We start from the raw sequence: 14527 nt of genomic DNA on the forward strand, positions 1-14527 counted from the left end.
AAATTCGATGGTGGAAGAGGTTGAGGATGGAGGGGAGGGTCTGATCCACTTGCCAAACCACAAATTCGTGGACCAAATCAACAAAATCTCACAAGATCTAACAAATTGCAAATTTTTTGGTAGGGCTATGTTTGTGGGGATTTAAGAATTGGGACAAAAATCAACAAAATTAGGCTAGAAAAGTGGGGGTAGGTACTAAGATGTGAATCAACCTTGCTCTGATCCAAGATGATGTAGGGTGGAACCCTAGTTTATGATCTTTTCACATTTGGAGGGGAAAAAGGGGAAGAATCAAGAGGAACACAAGAGAAATCACTCGAACAAAACCCAAATCACACATCCACTAGAATAGCATACATGAGATCCACAAGTATAACATGAACAATCAAGGGAAAATAGCACAAAGGTAAGGTTCTTCTCAAATCCAAAGGAGATGAGGTCTTGATGATAGTCTTCTCCAAGAGGAGGTCTTGATATCCATTTGGGGATCTTCTCCTAAGAGGTCTTTGTTAGAGTTATAAGTCATGTACCCCTTTGTATTTATCCCGTTGTATAAGGGGTTTCCTGCATATGTTCCACACCTGTACATGTATATATATCGGCCTATGGCCTCATGGGAATACTAGTTGCATATTTTCCTAACATGGTATTAGAGCTAGGTCAATTTTTTGCACGCTGCAACTCGTGCTAATTGATCCGCCCCACGACGCCATTGTCCTCTGTGGCCGCCGCTCTGTTTCCCCGTCGCCGCTGCCTCTCTTCCCGATCGAGCGCTGTGTCCCCGTCGCCGCTGCCTCTGCTCCCGATCGACTGGGCCGCTTCTTCCCGATCGAGCGCTGCGGCCGCCGTGTGGATCGCCAGCTCCTCTCCTCCCGATCGACTGGGCCGTGTGCCGCTGCCTCTCCTCCCGATTGGCCGCCGCCAGGCTCCTCTGGCCGATCGACTGGGCCGTGTGGATCGCCCTCCCGCCGTGTGGATCGCTAGGCTCCTCTCCTCCCGATCGGCTGGGCTGCTGTCCCTCTCCTCCCGATCGGCCCCTGCTGCCAGGCTGTCCAGGCCAACTTGGAGTTTCATCGTGTCTACGAGTTCCTGTCTCGGCTCCGTAAGGAGTTTGAGCCCCGGCGTGCTCAGTTGTTTGCTCGTGGCCGTATTTCTCTCATGGAGGCGCTTTCAGAGATTCGTGCTGAGGAGACTCGCTTACGTGGTGCTGGTTTGCTGGAGGTTCCCTCTGTGCTCGCTACTCGGGCTTCTTCCACTCCACCTGCTGCACCGCCACATTCTCGCTCGAGTGCTCCGCCGCTCTTGCCCACTCCTTCTGGAGGCTCAGGTCGCCCCCGTCCACATTGTGACTACTGCAACAATGATGGTCATATTGAGTCCCAGTGCTACACAAAGCGGAAACACCTGCGCAAGGCGCGATCATCCTCCTCGGGGACTTCGTCATCTCCCTCGACAGCTTCAGCCATTGCTTTGACTGAGCAGGATATTCTGAGACTTAAGCGTCTGCTCGCGGCTTCAGGTTCTTCCTCGACGGGTACTGCTGGTTCTGTGACTGATGCTTCCCGCACTGAGCACCCGCCCTCTACACAGTCAGGTACATCCCCATGGGTTTTGGACTCTGGAGCTTCTTTTCATATGTCTTCTCATTCTTCCGCTTTGTCCTCTCTTCGATCGCTAGATTCTCCTGTTCATGTCTTCACTGCTGATGGTACTCCACTTTCTGTTGCTAGTAGAGGCCATCTTTCCACTCCTTATTCTGTTCCTGATGTTGCTCATGTTCCTCGACTTACCATGAATCTGTTTTCTGCCGGTCAACTTACTGATTCTGGTTGTCGTGTCATCCTTGATGTTGACTCTTGTTCTGTCCAGGATCGTCGCACGCACACTCTGGTTGGGGCTGGCCCTCGCCGCCGTGATTCTCAGGGTCTTTGGGAGTTGGACTGGCTTCATGTTCCTTCTGCTGCCACCACCATCGCCAGTCCCTCCGCTGCTGTCGCCTCTGTTACTGGTTCTTTCAAGCAGTGGCATCATCGACTTGGTCATCTGTGTGGTTCTCGGTTATCGTCTTTAGTTCGTCGAGGTCTTCCGGGGTTTGTCTCAGGAGATGTCTCTTTAGAGTGTCAGGGTTGTCGTCTTGGCAAGCAGATTCAGTTACCATATTCACATAGTGAGTCAGTGTCTACGCGTCCTTTTGATTTAGTCCATTCTGATGTATGGGGTCCGGCTCCTTTCGCTTCGAAAGGTGGTCATAAATACTATATTATTTTCATCGATGATTTTTCTCGTTACACATGGCTTTATTTCATGACTTCTCGTAGTGAGGTGTTGTCTATTTATAAGCGTTTTGCTGCCATGGTTCATACTCAGTTCTCTTCACCCATTCGTGTTTTTTGTGCTGACTCCGCTGGCGAGTATATCTCTAAGATGTTGCGTGGTGTCCTTGCTGAGCAGGGTACTCTTGCCCAGTTCTCTTGTCCTGGTGCTCATGCTCAGAATGGCGTGTCTGAGCGCAAGCATCATCACCTTCTTGAGACGGCTCGTGCGATGATGATCGCCGCCTCTTCCGCCTCATTTTTGGGCCGAGGCTATCTCCACTTCCGCCTATCTCATCAACCTTCAGCCGTCCGCTGCTTTGCAGGGTGGTGTTCCTTTTGAGCGTCTTTTTGACCGTTCTCCCGATTATTCGATGCTTCGCTTGTTTGGTTGTGTTTGCTATGTTCTTCTTGCCCCTCGCGAACGCGCCAAACTGACCGCTCAGTCTGTTGAGTGTGTCTTCTTAGGCTACAGTGATGAACATAAGGGCTATCGTTGTTGGGATCCTGTTGGTCGTCGGATGCGTATCTCTCGAGACGTGACTTTTGATGAGTCTCGTCCTTTCTACCCACGCCCATCTTCATCGATTTTTTTCGTGGAGGATATCTCTTTCCTCACTTTTCCTGACTCACCTATCACCCCCGTCGCGCCTGTGCCTATTTGTTCCACTCCCTCTGCTTCTCCACCCCTCGTCGATTTGCAGCCACCATCTTCCCCGGTCTCCTCACCTCGCATGTCACCGGATTCTACACCTTCCTCTCCGGTGACTTCTTCGTCGCCACCCCCTGATTCTACCTTGGCGATTCCTCCTTCTATTGTTCCATCTTTTCCTCAGCATTACACTCGTCGTTCACGACCTGTGGATGCTTCCTTGGATGAGTCGTCCTCTTCCTCTCAGCCTACTTATGGCTTGCGTTCTCGTCCTCGTCCGCCTGTTGATCGCTTTGGTTTTCCCACCGCTGGTGCTGCTGTTCTTGAGCCGACTTCTTACCGTCAGGCTGTTGTTCATCCTGAATGGCAGTTTGCGATGGCAGAGGAGATTGCTGCTCTTGAACGCACTGGTACCTGGGATCTTGTTTCTCTTCCTCCCGGAGTCCGTCCCATCACTTGTAAGTGGGTCTACAAGGTTAAGACTCGCTCCGATGGTTCTCTTGAGCGTCACAAAGCTCGTCTCGTGGCTCGTGGTTTTCAGCAGGAGCATGGTCGTGATTATGACGAGACTTTTGCTCCTGTGGCCCATATGACCACTATTCGTACACTTCTTGCCGTTGCCTCTGCACGCCACTGGTCTATATCTCAGCTTGATGTTAAGAATGCCTTTCTTAATGGTGAGCTGCGTGAGGTGTACATGCAGCCACCCCCTGGGTATTCTGTTCCTGATGGCATGGTATGTCGTCTTCGTCGCTCTCTCTATGGCCTTAAGCAAGCCCCTCGCGCCTGGTTTGAGCGTTTTGCCTCTGTGGTCACTACTGCTGGTTTTTCAGCAAGTGCTCATGATCCAGCCTTGTTTATTCACCTTTCTCCTCGTGGTCGGACTCTTCTTCTTCTCTATGTTGATGACATGGTCATCACTGGGGATGACCCCGAGTATATTGCCTTTGTAAAGGCCCGTCTTAATGAGCAGTTTCTTATGTCTGATCTTGGACCTCTTCGCTACTTTCTTGGGATTGAAGTCTCTTCTACCTCTGATGGCTTTTTTATATCCCAGGAAAAGTATATCCAGGATCTTCTTGCTCGTGCTGCTCTTACTGACGAGCGCGTTGTTGAGACTCCTATGGAGCTCAATGTTCACCTCCGTGCTACTAATGGTGATCCTCTCCCTGACCCGACGCGTTATCGTCATCTTGTTGGCAGTCTTGTCTATCTAGCTGTCACTCGTCCGGACATCTCTTATCCGGTTCATATTCTGAGTCAGTTTGTCTCTGCTCCCACATCGGTTCACTATAGTCATCTCCTTCGTGTTCTCCGATATCTTCGGGGCACGATCTCTCACCGTCTATTCTTTCCTAGCTCCAGTTCTTTACAGCTTCAGGCCTATTCGGATGCTACGTGGGCTAGTGATCCTTCTGATCGCCGTTCACTTTCTGCTTACTGTGTTTTTCTTGGTGGTTCTCTCATTGCCTGGAAGACGAAGAAACAGATTGCAGTTTCCCGTTCGAGTGCTGAGGCTGGGTTGCGAGCCATGGCTCTTTTGACGACAGAGGTGACTTGGTTACGGTGGTTACTTCAGGATTTTGGTGTTTCTGTCACTACACCGACTCTGCTCTTATCTGACAGTACAGGTGCTATTAGCATTGCGCGCGATCCTGTGAAGCATGAGCTCACCAAGCATATTGGTGTTGATGCTTTCTATGTGCGCGCTGCTGTGCAGGATCAGGTTATTGCTCTTCAGTATGTGCCTTCCGAGTTACAGTTGGCAGATTTCCTGACGAAGGCCCAGACTAGAGCACAACATGGCTTTTATCTCTCCAAACTCAGTGTTGTTCATCCACCATGAGTTTGAGGGGGGGGGGGGTGTTAGAGTTATAATATAAGTCATGTACCCCTTTGTATTTATCCCGTTGTATAAGGGGTTTCCTGCATATGTTCCACACCTGTACATGTATATATATCGGCCTATGGCCTCATGGGAATACTAGTTGCATATTTTCCTAACAGTCTTGATCTCCAAGAGTAGTGGTAGATGAGCGACGCTCTCTCTAGATCATATTCATATACTTTGCTATCCCTAACAAATGGCCTAGGTACGAAATATATAGGTGGCTGGAGGTGAGGGACAAGTGGAGGGGCAAAAGAGGCAATCCACGGCCAGCTCGCTGGAGAGTCCGTGCGCACGGGCTAAGTGGACCCGTGGGCATGGTACATGCCCGTGCGCACGGGGTGCCCAGCTGCTACAGTGGAGGGCCCGTGCGCACGGGGTCCTGGAGGTATCCAGAAACTCTCTGGATAGGCCGTGCGCACGGGGTCGCCTGGGTGCGCCTTTTTCTTGCTGCTGGCCTCCATCTTCCGTGCAATCTTCTCGTCCTTCTTCTTGGACTTGACGAGGCTCCTTAGCTCTATGGTGGGGGTCGTTCTCATATCTAATGATACACAATGTTCCATGGTTAGGTAGCAACCAAGTCCCATCCATATTTTCATGTCGAGCTCGAAGAGGAGTGAGTTCACCTCGCTTTCGATGGCACGTGCACGTGCTCTTGTCATTGGTCCACTTGGTGCTTGATGAGTCGGTGTGGTGTCCATGGCGATGACCAAAGGATGCTCCGCATCACAAGACGACCTATCCCGAAGCAAACTAGAAGCAAGGGTAAGGCAAAGAAGGCCCAAATGTTATAAATGTGGTGAAGGGAGACATCGAACAATTGGCCACTGAGGAAATTTGTTTAACACAACTATCCATGATGGTGAAGACGATAAGGAAGAATACAAATCTGAAGAGAGGGACAAGAAGGTGAAGAGGTGGTATGTGTGATTCAACATCTGCTATGTTCCATACCACAACTTGATAACACACAACGAAAGAAAATGTTTGATAGCAAATGCACGGTAAATGGCAAGGTATGCAAATTAGTGATTGATAGTTGCAATAGCGAGAATCTTATCTCCTAGAATTTGGTGACCATTTAAAGCTTGAAACTCATCATCATGCCAATCCCTACACTATTGGGTGGATCAAGAAAGGAGTGAATATGAGGATCACCAAACAATGCAACCTGCCATTTCCTTCGGGCAAGTATTATCGCTCGAATGTGTTATCTGATGTGGTTGATATGGGTGCCAGCCATGTTCTTTTTGGAAGACCTTGGCAATTTGATGTGGATACGTTAAGGGAAGGAATTACTCTTTCATTTGGAACAAGAGAAAGATAATTATTTTACCAAACAATACTCATAGTAAGACCTCTAAGGAGGAAAGGAAAAGTATGTTAAATATCTCCTACACCTCTAATGAGTTTATGGAAGACTTGAAGGAGGCATATTTGTGTGCTGCACTTATTGTGAAAGGAGAGGAGCAACCGGTTGTCGAAGTTCCAACAACGGTACATTGCTTATTAGCAGAATTTCAGAACATACTTGGAGAGCCACAAGGCCTACCATTGATGAGAGGAATTCAACATAGAATTGATTTAATTATGGAAGCAAGTCTTCCCGATCCTCCACACTACCGAATGTGCCCAAAAGAGCATGATATATTGAAGGAGAAAGTTGAGGAATTGCCATAGGAGGCACATTCGAGAAAGTATTAGCCGGTGTGTGCTGTACTAGCCCTGCTCACAGCAAAGAAAAATGGATCTTGGCGCATGTGTGTGGATAGTAGAGCCATCAACAAGATCATCGTAAGGTACATATTCCCTATTACCCGCCTGGATGATATGTTGAATCAACTTAGTGGGGCTAGAGTGTTCACAAAGCTAGATTTAAGGAGCTGATATCATCAAATTCATATTAGACCTGGGGATGAATGGAAAGCAACCTTCAAGACAAAGGGTTGCTTGAATGGGCGACCATGCCATTTGGACATTCAGAATGCACCAAGCACCTTTATGTACTTGATGAATCAGGTCCTTTGGCCCTTCTTATCCCCCTTTGTTGTGGTTTATTTTGATCGTGTTGACGATGTTGGTGAACCAGTTTGGAACGATGCTGAACAGTCGCTGCACCATGGCCTTGTCCGCGGGAGTCATGCCAATGGAACGGATCTTTCTCACTAGCATGGTAAGCTTTCTAGCGAACTTCGGGATCGTCTCCCCATCCGCCATGTCGAGGTGATCAAACTGCCTCTTGAGCTGGGGTGCACACGCCTTTTCACTCCTCGCTGATGAGCACACACCGGATCGGCTTCCATGCCTCCTCCGCGGTGCCGTAGTTACAACCTACATCATCAACGTGATCTGGGACAGATTGAGAGAGCGCGGCGAACACTCCCTCATTTGCCAGCTGGTTGAACTCCTTGGTCGCCGACCAGATGGAGAGTGCCTTCATCTTCAAGGCCCACAATGAGTAGTTCATTTCTGTCAGCATTGATATTGCACTGGCACGTTAGTGGCCCTCGATGCGGCAGCTAGCACCAGGACGCCGACGTCTGCATTGCTTGCACCGGTCTTCCTGGCCGGTGGTGGCGTGTACTTTTCGCCGCATCCTTTTCCACCACACTTCTTAGGAGATGTATCCCCCATCGTCGCCCCCAAACACCTCTGATCATCGCCACCACACGCCCAAAAGTCCTAACCTTAAGGCTATGGTACCATTGATGGTTTTTGTGGGTGATCTGCTCTCCCTCTCTCTCTGTCTCTCTTTCTTTCTTAGATGAACTGCAGTACTGCACGTGAACCAAGCTGGACAAAGACAGAGTGGATGAACGCAGTCACAGGGATAAGAGGTTTTTGAGACGTGTAAACTCTGCATCTTTTATTTTTTACCCTCGCCACGATCCTACAATTGTGCACGCCATCCCACGAGCTGGGATCATGCCGAGTCAAGAGCTTAACTAAACGAGCTAAAGACTAGGCCTGGCCACAGCTGGAACGCAGCAAGCTTCTGGCCCATGCAGACTACTTGCAGGCTAAAGAACGTGTGGGTACGCTTATATAGCTACTATGAAGATAGGAGACATGAAAGATGCAGATACCTCGAGGTTAACATTAACACTGTATTCTTGATCAACGCCGTGTTCACATTTTGGGATTTAGAATGTACTTTAGTCTTCGATAATGAGCTACTGGTAACTTCACATTTGACTTGTACATTTGGTTTTTCAACATACATATGTGCTCGTAATTGTGTTTATGAGGTGCTGGCAATCCCATCCTCCCAGGCTCAAACCTGGGACAACTAACCTCTCTCTAAAATCAAATTGCATGTGTGCCTGCCTGGAGCTTACAAAATGGTTTTCTTAGTAAGTATTGTTAGAAAATACGGAAAATCTATGTTGAAACCGTGAGAATACATGTCTTCCCATGCTGCTCCTTTTCCAGTGGGTTTTACCTATATATGGAGAGAGCACATGCATGAATGCAGCAATTGTACACATCATGCTGACATCATCACATTAATTGCTTTTTATGAATTTTTGAAATGATTTATCTCACAAACAGTTAATCTGATTAGCGATCCGCCTTAACCAGCGAGTTTGCCTCGGCGAGGGCTTTGAAACAAGATCGCTTGTTGACATGTTTTGATGATTTTTGTCGTCGCCACAAGTCGCCAGATTATTACCGTAGTTGCCATCTTAATGGTGAACAGTTGCCATGATGATTGTATATAATTATCAGATAATACTCCCTCCGTTTCAGTTTACAAGTCCTACGCGTATACCTAGGTTGTCAATTTTATCACCCTAATATGAACTATATAACACAAAAATTATACCGTTTAAAAATAGAACATCTGAAGTTTATATTGGTATATTTTTTGTAATATATGACTTGTATTAGGTTGGTCAAATTGACGACCTAGGGGTACGCGCACGCCCTGTAAACTGAGAGAGAGGGAGTAGTAGCGTATGTTCAAGAACACTGCAATGTTATGCATAGCTAGACAGTGTATTCAAGAGCAAGAATTATGAGTGCGCGAGTCGAGCCGAGGTTGAGACTCATAGACTAATCGTTAGTAGTCTAGGCTAATGCTGGACTACTCAACATGGTACTGTAATACCCATCTTACAGTACTCAACTACTAATACCTAGTATGTAGTATATACTAGTATATAGTACAGTACAGTACAGTATACAAAAAAAAATGAATGCATGGGAAGTGGATGCAGAACCTGAGGCTGTGCCAATTGTGATAGCTATTCATGAGGAAGTGGATGAAGTACTCAATTGCTCACTTGTCCCTCCCAATTTCCCCTAAAAAACCTTATCCCTCCCAAATTGAGTTGATCGACTCAAACACCCAGACTAGTCTGGACTAGTCGCTCCACCACTCGACTCAACAAGCTAGTCTACACGAAGAAGCTAGTCGACAGTAAGATTGAGACTACTAGACTAGTCACGTGACTAGTCAAGACTAGTCGTGAGACTCGTATTTTCCTGGATTTATTTCAGTTTTTCCAGTGATGTTCGTTCAGTGGGGGGAGACGTTCACGTCAACTATGACGCACCTGTGATGACTTCGTCAATCTCAAGATGTTGTGCCGGCTCAGTATCTCCGAGGTGCTCATAGAGGTAGGGTGTGCGTGCGTGCGTTCATAGGGGTAAGTGCATGCCCGTGTATGTGAGCATCTGCAAATGTACTGTGTTAAAAAAGAAGTGGTCAGCTAACAGCCCACACGACCGCCACAAATACATGCAACACAAAAGCAACGCCCCATCCACTTTACACATGTACCCCACCATGAGGCTCCAGCCCGGTTCACCAGAACGCTTCCCTTCAAGCGAGCTTAGAGTTTTAGGTGATGCCTTGTTGCATGCATGCAAGAAAGAGATGGGAGGGTGCCGGCGCACGGGTGGGCAAAAATGCGACGCCGCTCTCTGGTGCAGTCCCATAAAATATGTTGCTGCTAGATGTTTGTGACAGCTGTGATGTCAGCACTGCTAAAACTCACACATGGATTGTCTATTCAGTCCTTTTCTGCCTCGGTATGTTCTCAAATTTTGTGTTTATCTTGAAAAAGAGTCTGTTGCAAGAATTTAGTGATGCGAGTGGCGGTGATATCGAGCACATTGTTTGATTTCCGAAGGTTAAAGCTTAATAGCCATGGTTCCCCTTTCTTGTTTAAATTGAGTAATTGACAAGGGCTTTGACCGTATTATATACATCAGTTGTTTATAGGTTCAACTAATTGCAACAATGAGGATTGTTAGGTCCAACTTCGTTAATTAAGGTTCTAATTTGTATCATTATGTAGTTATTTACTCCCGCCTATTGCAAACATGAGCAGTTTTTGACATTGCTAATTATACCATATTACAATGCCTCAATGAAACGTAAATTTGTATATTTCTTGATGAGTCTAGTAATACCAATTTCATGTGGCCAGTCTAGATATGTTGTTCTTCACTGATGTTGTCAAATCTAAAATTGCTTGCATCGGCATGATTCTAGGGTGACTTATGTTTGTCATTGTTGGGCCTGCATGCTTTTACTACCCATGAAAACAACGGCACATGATGCTTTTGTCTTGGATGCATAATTTTTGTTGTTATATTACACTTGAGTTGAAATAATTGTAATGCCTACTTCGTTTGCTGCTTGGATGCAGTGGACAAAGTGGAGACTCTAAAGCGCTACAAATTCAGCTTGGCTTTTGAGAATTCTAATGAGGAAGATTATGTTACAGAAAAGTTTTTTCAGTCACTGGTAACAGGTAATACTGTATGCTATAACCACTCACCCAAATCCCAGTGCACTCCTACGACCCACACAATTTGCATCGGGTAACTCTCATTGAGCATAGCAGGCTGAGTATATGTAACTAGGTTGTGCCTCATGACTTCAATTAGTTGAGTAATGAATTCTATGAACTGCATGTGCTAGTTTATTCGAAAATATTTTGTTCACATGGAAAAAGTCTATGATCTCATCAATTGAAATGTATTGTAAAAATGCCATCTTCAAGAAACTAGACATACTGTGAAACAAAAGGAGTTGCATTCTCAAGTGATTAGAAGAATCACCATTTTTCTAATATTCTCCATGTTTACTCATTGACACTTTCTTATTTTGTTGCTATATTCCAGAAGTCGATTTACATTTTAAGTTTATGAAGTTTTAACTGTAGATGGAATGGAAGTGATTTTCCAATATTTGATTTGCACTTCATTACAGGGGCCATTCCAGTTGTCGTTGGCGCACCAAATATTCAAGAGTTTTCTCCAGGAGAAGGTGCAATATTACACATTAAGGAGCTTGATGATGTCATTTCAGTTGCTAAGACAATGAAACATATTGCATCGAATCCTGATGCTTTTAATCAATCTTTGAGGTAGATATCCTTCTTTCCCAGTTGACCACATCCCTTAAGTAACATGTGTATCATGCACCAACCATTTTGTTGGAACAGCCTATGTTCTCTAGCTAAATTTGGAACAACCATGATCCGTATTTGCAAGATCAAGTACTTAATTAGCATGAGAGCAATGGAAAATATGGGAGCCTTGTTTTTCTTTTCTTAAGCTATATTCCAGTTTGCTGGGGAGTAGGCTGTGTTGCATTATGAACTTCAGTATGATGATGCTTTTGCCTATTTATTTTTGTTGCATCAGGATCAGGCATCAATCGGCAATCATCATATTTGGTTAATATGTGACTTGTTCAGGAACCAAATTGCTGCATACTTAAATCAAGGAATGAATTTCCCCATCTAGATAGGCTTTAGTGTGGCTCTGGCACTTTGTATTAAAGATAAGGATGCAATCCTAGACTGAACATGACCAACCACCTAGAGCCTACAAGCTTGAAGCACGCGGCAGTTGCTTGAATTAGGCTTTATATTATAACCAACGGGAACTTCACTCTAACTTACTAATACTTTTGAAATAATCTGTTGCTCTGAACGAAGGTGTACTGCTATCAGTGTCTACTGGGAATAGATGTGATCTCTTTCACGTCCTAGTCTCTCGGATCTCTTTATTTATTTCTACCATGATGTAATCTCTTTCACGTCCTAGTCTCTCGGATCTCTATTTATTTCTACCATGATGTGATCTCTTTCATGTCCTAGTCTCTCGGGTATCATCGAGTAAACTTTAGAAGATGCATGAAAAATCATGTTTTTATTGACAAAATCTTACGTTACAATTTTGTCAGAGATCTTCTAGCAGCCATAGCGTCATCATGTTTCTGTACTCAAATCATACCATTTGTTTTGCATCTGTAGGTGGAAGTACGATGGTCCATCTGATTCTTTCAAGGCACTTATTGACATGGCAGCGGTTCATTCATCCTGTCGCCTTTGCATACATATCGCTACGAAGATTCACGAAAAAGAAGAAAGAACGCCAAAATTTATGAATCGCTCATGTAGTTGCTCCAGCAAAAGAGGAACAGTATACCACTTATTTGTCAGAGAGAGAGGGCGGTTTAAGACAGAGAGCATTTATCTAAGGTATTGAAATACGGTTGTGCTTACCATGTATTAGTGACTGGTATTTGCAGTTAACATCATTAAGAACCAAGAGAAAAACAGCAACTTATCATTTTGTATTCCGTAGTCTCAGCTTCTGCTATGTTGTTGCCTAAGTTCTTATAAGTACTAGTTTCCTTGCATTATGAAATTATTAAGTTTTTTTTACTGCATCTTTTTGCTTGTTTCTGTTCTGCATTCTTACAGATGTTCCCTGTGTATACCATGCAGATCAGATCAGTTAACTTTAGGAGCTTTGGAGTCTGCCGTGCATGGTAAATTTAGATCCCTCAAGCATGTTCCTGTATGGAAGGATGAAAGGCCATCAAGTATTCGAGGCGGGGATGAGTTGAAGGTGTACAAAATTTACCCAATAGGTCTTACAGAAAGACAAGCGTTATATAAATTTCAATTCAGTGATGATGCTGAAGTTGCTAGATATATTAAGGGCCATCCATGTGCAAAGCTTGAGGTGATTTTTGTATAACTACAATATTGCCATCTTCTCTACCTTTTGCAACTGCAAACTAGTTCTGTGTATTGAGTTTCTGCTGTACTGTAATAGATTCCCGTTTATGTAACGTCAACCTTGGTACAAGTCACAACTTTGTAGGCTTTGTGATACTGGGATGTAAATTTCTATTGAAGGCAAGTACATCTTTTGCGGGAAACAATTAACATGGATTGCGTAACACAACTAGAGACATTGTGCTTTGTAATGACAGTGTCGGACATGCATTGTGAGTAAATCTGGGAGTAGTTCTGTTAGAGATACTAGCAAAAGTGCCTGTGCGTTGCAATAGGAGAAACAAATTATGACCCGAAGCTTCCCCATCCATGTTATCACTTCTCTTCTTTGTCTTCATTGTCGATGATGGTCACGTTGTCCGCTATACGACGAACGTTTCATCTAAACCTAAGAATTGCAGCGTGTGGATGTGTTTGAGATCTTGGTCACATCTGGACAATCTAATTCTCACGTGTTGCGTTTGTGTTATCTTGCTTTTACGTCGTAGTAGTTTAGTACTAATCAGTGAAGTAGTTTAGTACCAGTCCGTGTAGGACACAAACAAATATTAAATCCAACTTCAGTTAAAACGATAATTACCAAAGACTTAGTTTATTTTTTCTTGAGACTTTCAACCACGTGCATGCAGTCGAGTTTGAATTAGTCCTGGTTCGTAGATCCCCTTCTGGATGCTTTTTTCATTCATTGATCAGGGCATATGATGCATGCATTGTCTCAGGAATGTCCATCTTTAAATTATGAAGGGTACATGTATCTCATGAATATGTTTTATATAGGATATAGAATTTTAATTGTCCCTCTCAAATACGTTTAATAGCAGCCCGCCACATATATATATAAGGTATATAATTAGTCTCTCTGTCCTTGCTTATTTCTCGCTCCCTTATTTCGTTTGAAATCCTCTAAGCCAATCAATCTTATTGATTTAATTGGTTGTGCAGGTACTTAGCAGCCATTTCCTTTCTTAGCCTCTCTTTCCTTTCATATTTTTAATCCCTCAGACTGCTTCCTGATACCAAGGAAACTTAAAGATAAATTGGGGCAATGTGGGACTTTTTTTTGAGAATTGCAAAAACTTTATTGATCAATGTGAATGTTTAAAGGGATACAAGATGGGTCATAAGGAGAGATAAGCTACATGTGGCGACCCTGATCAAGCATAGCAGAGTGTTTGGCAAGTAAATGAGCTTCACAATTCGAAGCTCTACCTTGAAAAGTAACTAAGAAACTACCTAAGTTACTAGCCCGGTCAATAAACTCCTTTACAATGGCCCCATAAATGCCTCCTTTTCCCTCTGTGATATCTCTAACAACCGTCTTGCAGTTGCATGCAATAATGATCTTAGAGAGCGAAAGATCTTCAGCTAGTGCTAGCGCCTCACGACAAGCAATAATCTTCAGCGTGGCCGTGTCAATGGTGCCCGGAAGAACCATAAAAGATGACCCCAGGTAGTTGCTGACCCTACCTTTGCAAATAGCTACTGATGCACCGGTTTTGCCGTCTCTCGAGAGACCTTCATCCACATGAATTTTGTAGAAACCTTTGTCCGACTGTTTCCACGTACTTTGCACGGTAGCTCGGGGGATTCTCCTGGTCGCCGGTGTAGAAGTGACTACTTGATG

The 14527-nt window shown here is 44.9% G+C and overlaps 1 protein-coding gene across 1 annotated transcript in view; it reads left to right on the forward strand.

Moving 5' to 3' along the window:
• LOC543033 (putative fucosyltransferase-like protein) overlaps window positions 1-13049 on the forward strand; it is a 30365-nt gene extending 17316 nt beyond the window's left edge. The window contains exons 4-7 of the mRNA XM_044582146.1: window positions 10513-10617; window positions 11079-11235; window positions 12130-12357; window positions 12607-13049. Of these exons, the coding sequence (XP_044438081.1) occupies window positions 10513-10617; window positions 11079-11235; window positions 12130-12357; window positions 12607-12862 (746 nt within the window). The 3' untranslated portion in view covers window positions 12863-13049. The remainder of the gene's footprint in view (window positions 1-10512; window positions 10618-11078; window positions 11236-12129; window positions 12358-12606) is intronic.
• The last annotated feature ends 1478 nt before the right edge of the window (window positions 13050-14527 follow it).

This window comes from Triticum aestivum, chromosome 7D, assembly GCF_018294505.1.
Source record: "Triticum aestivum cultivar Chinese Spring chromosome 7D, IWGSC CS RefSeq v2.1, whole genome shotgun sequence".
Taxonomy (NCBI): domain Eukaryota; kingdom Viridiplantae; phylum Streptophyta; class Magnoliopsida; order Poales; family Poaceae; genus Triticum; species Triticum aestivum.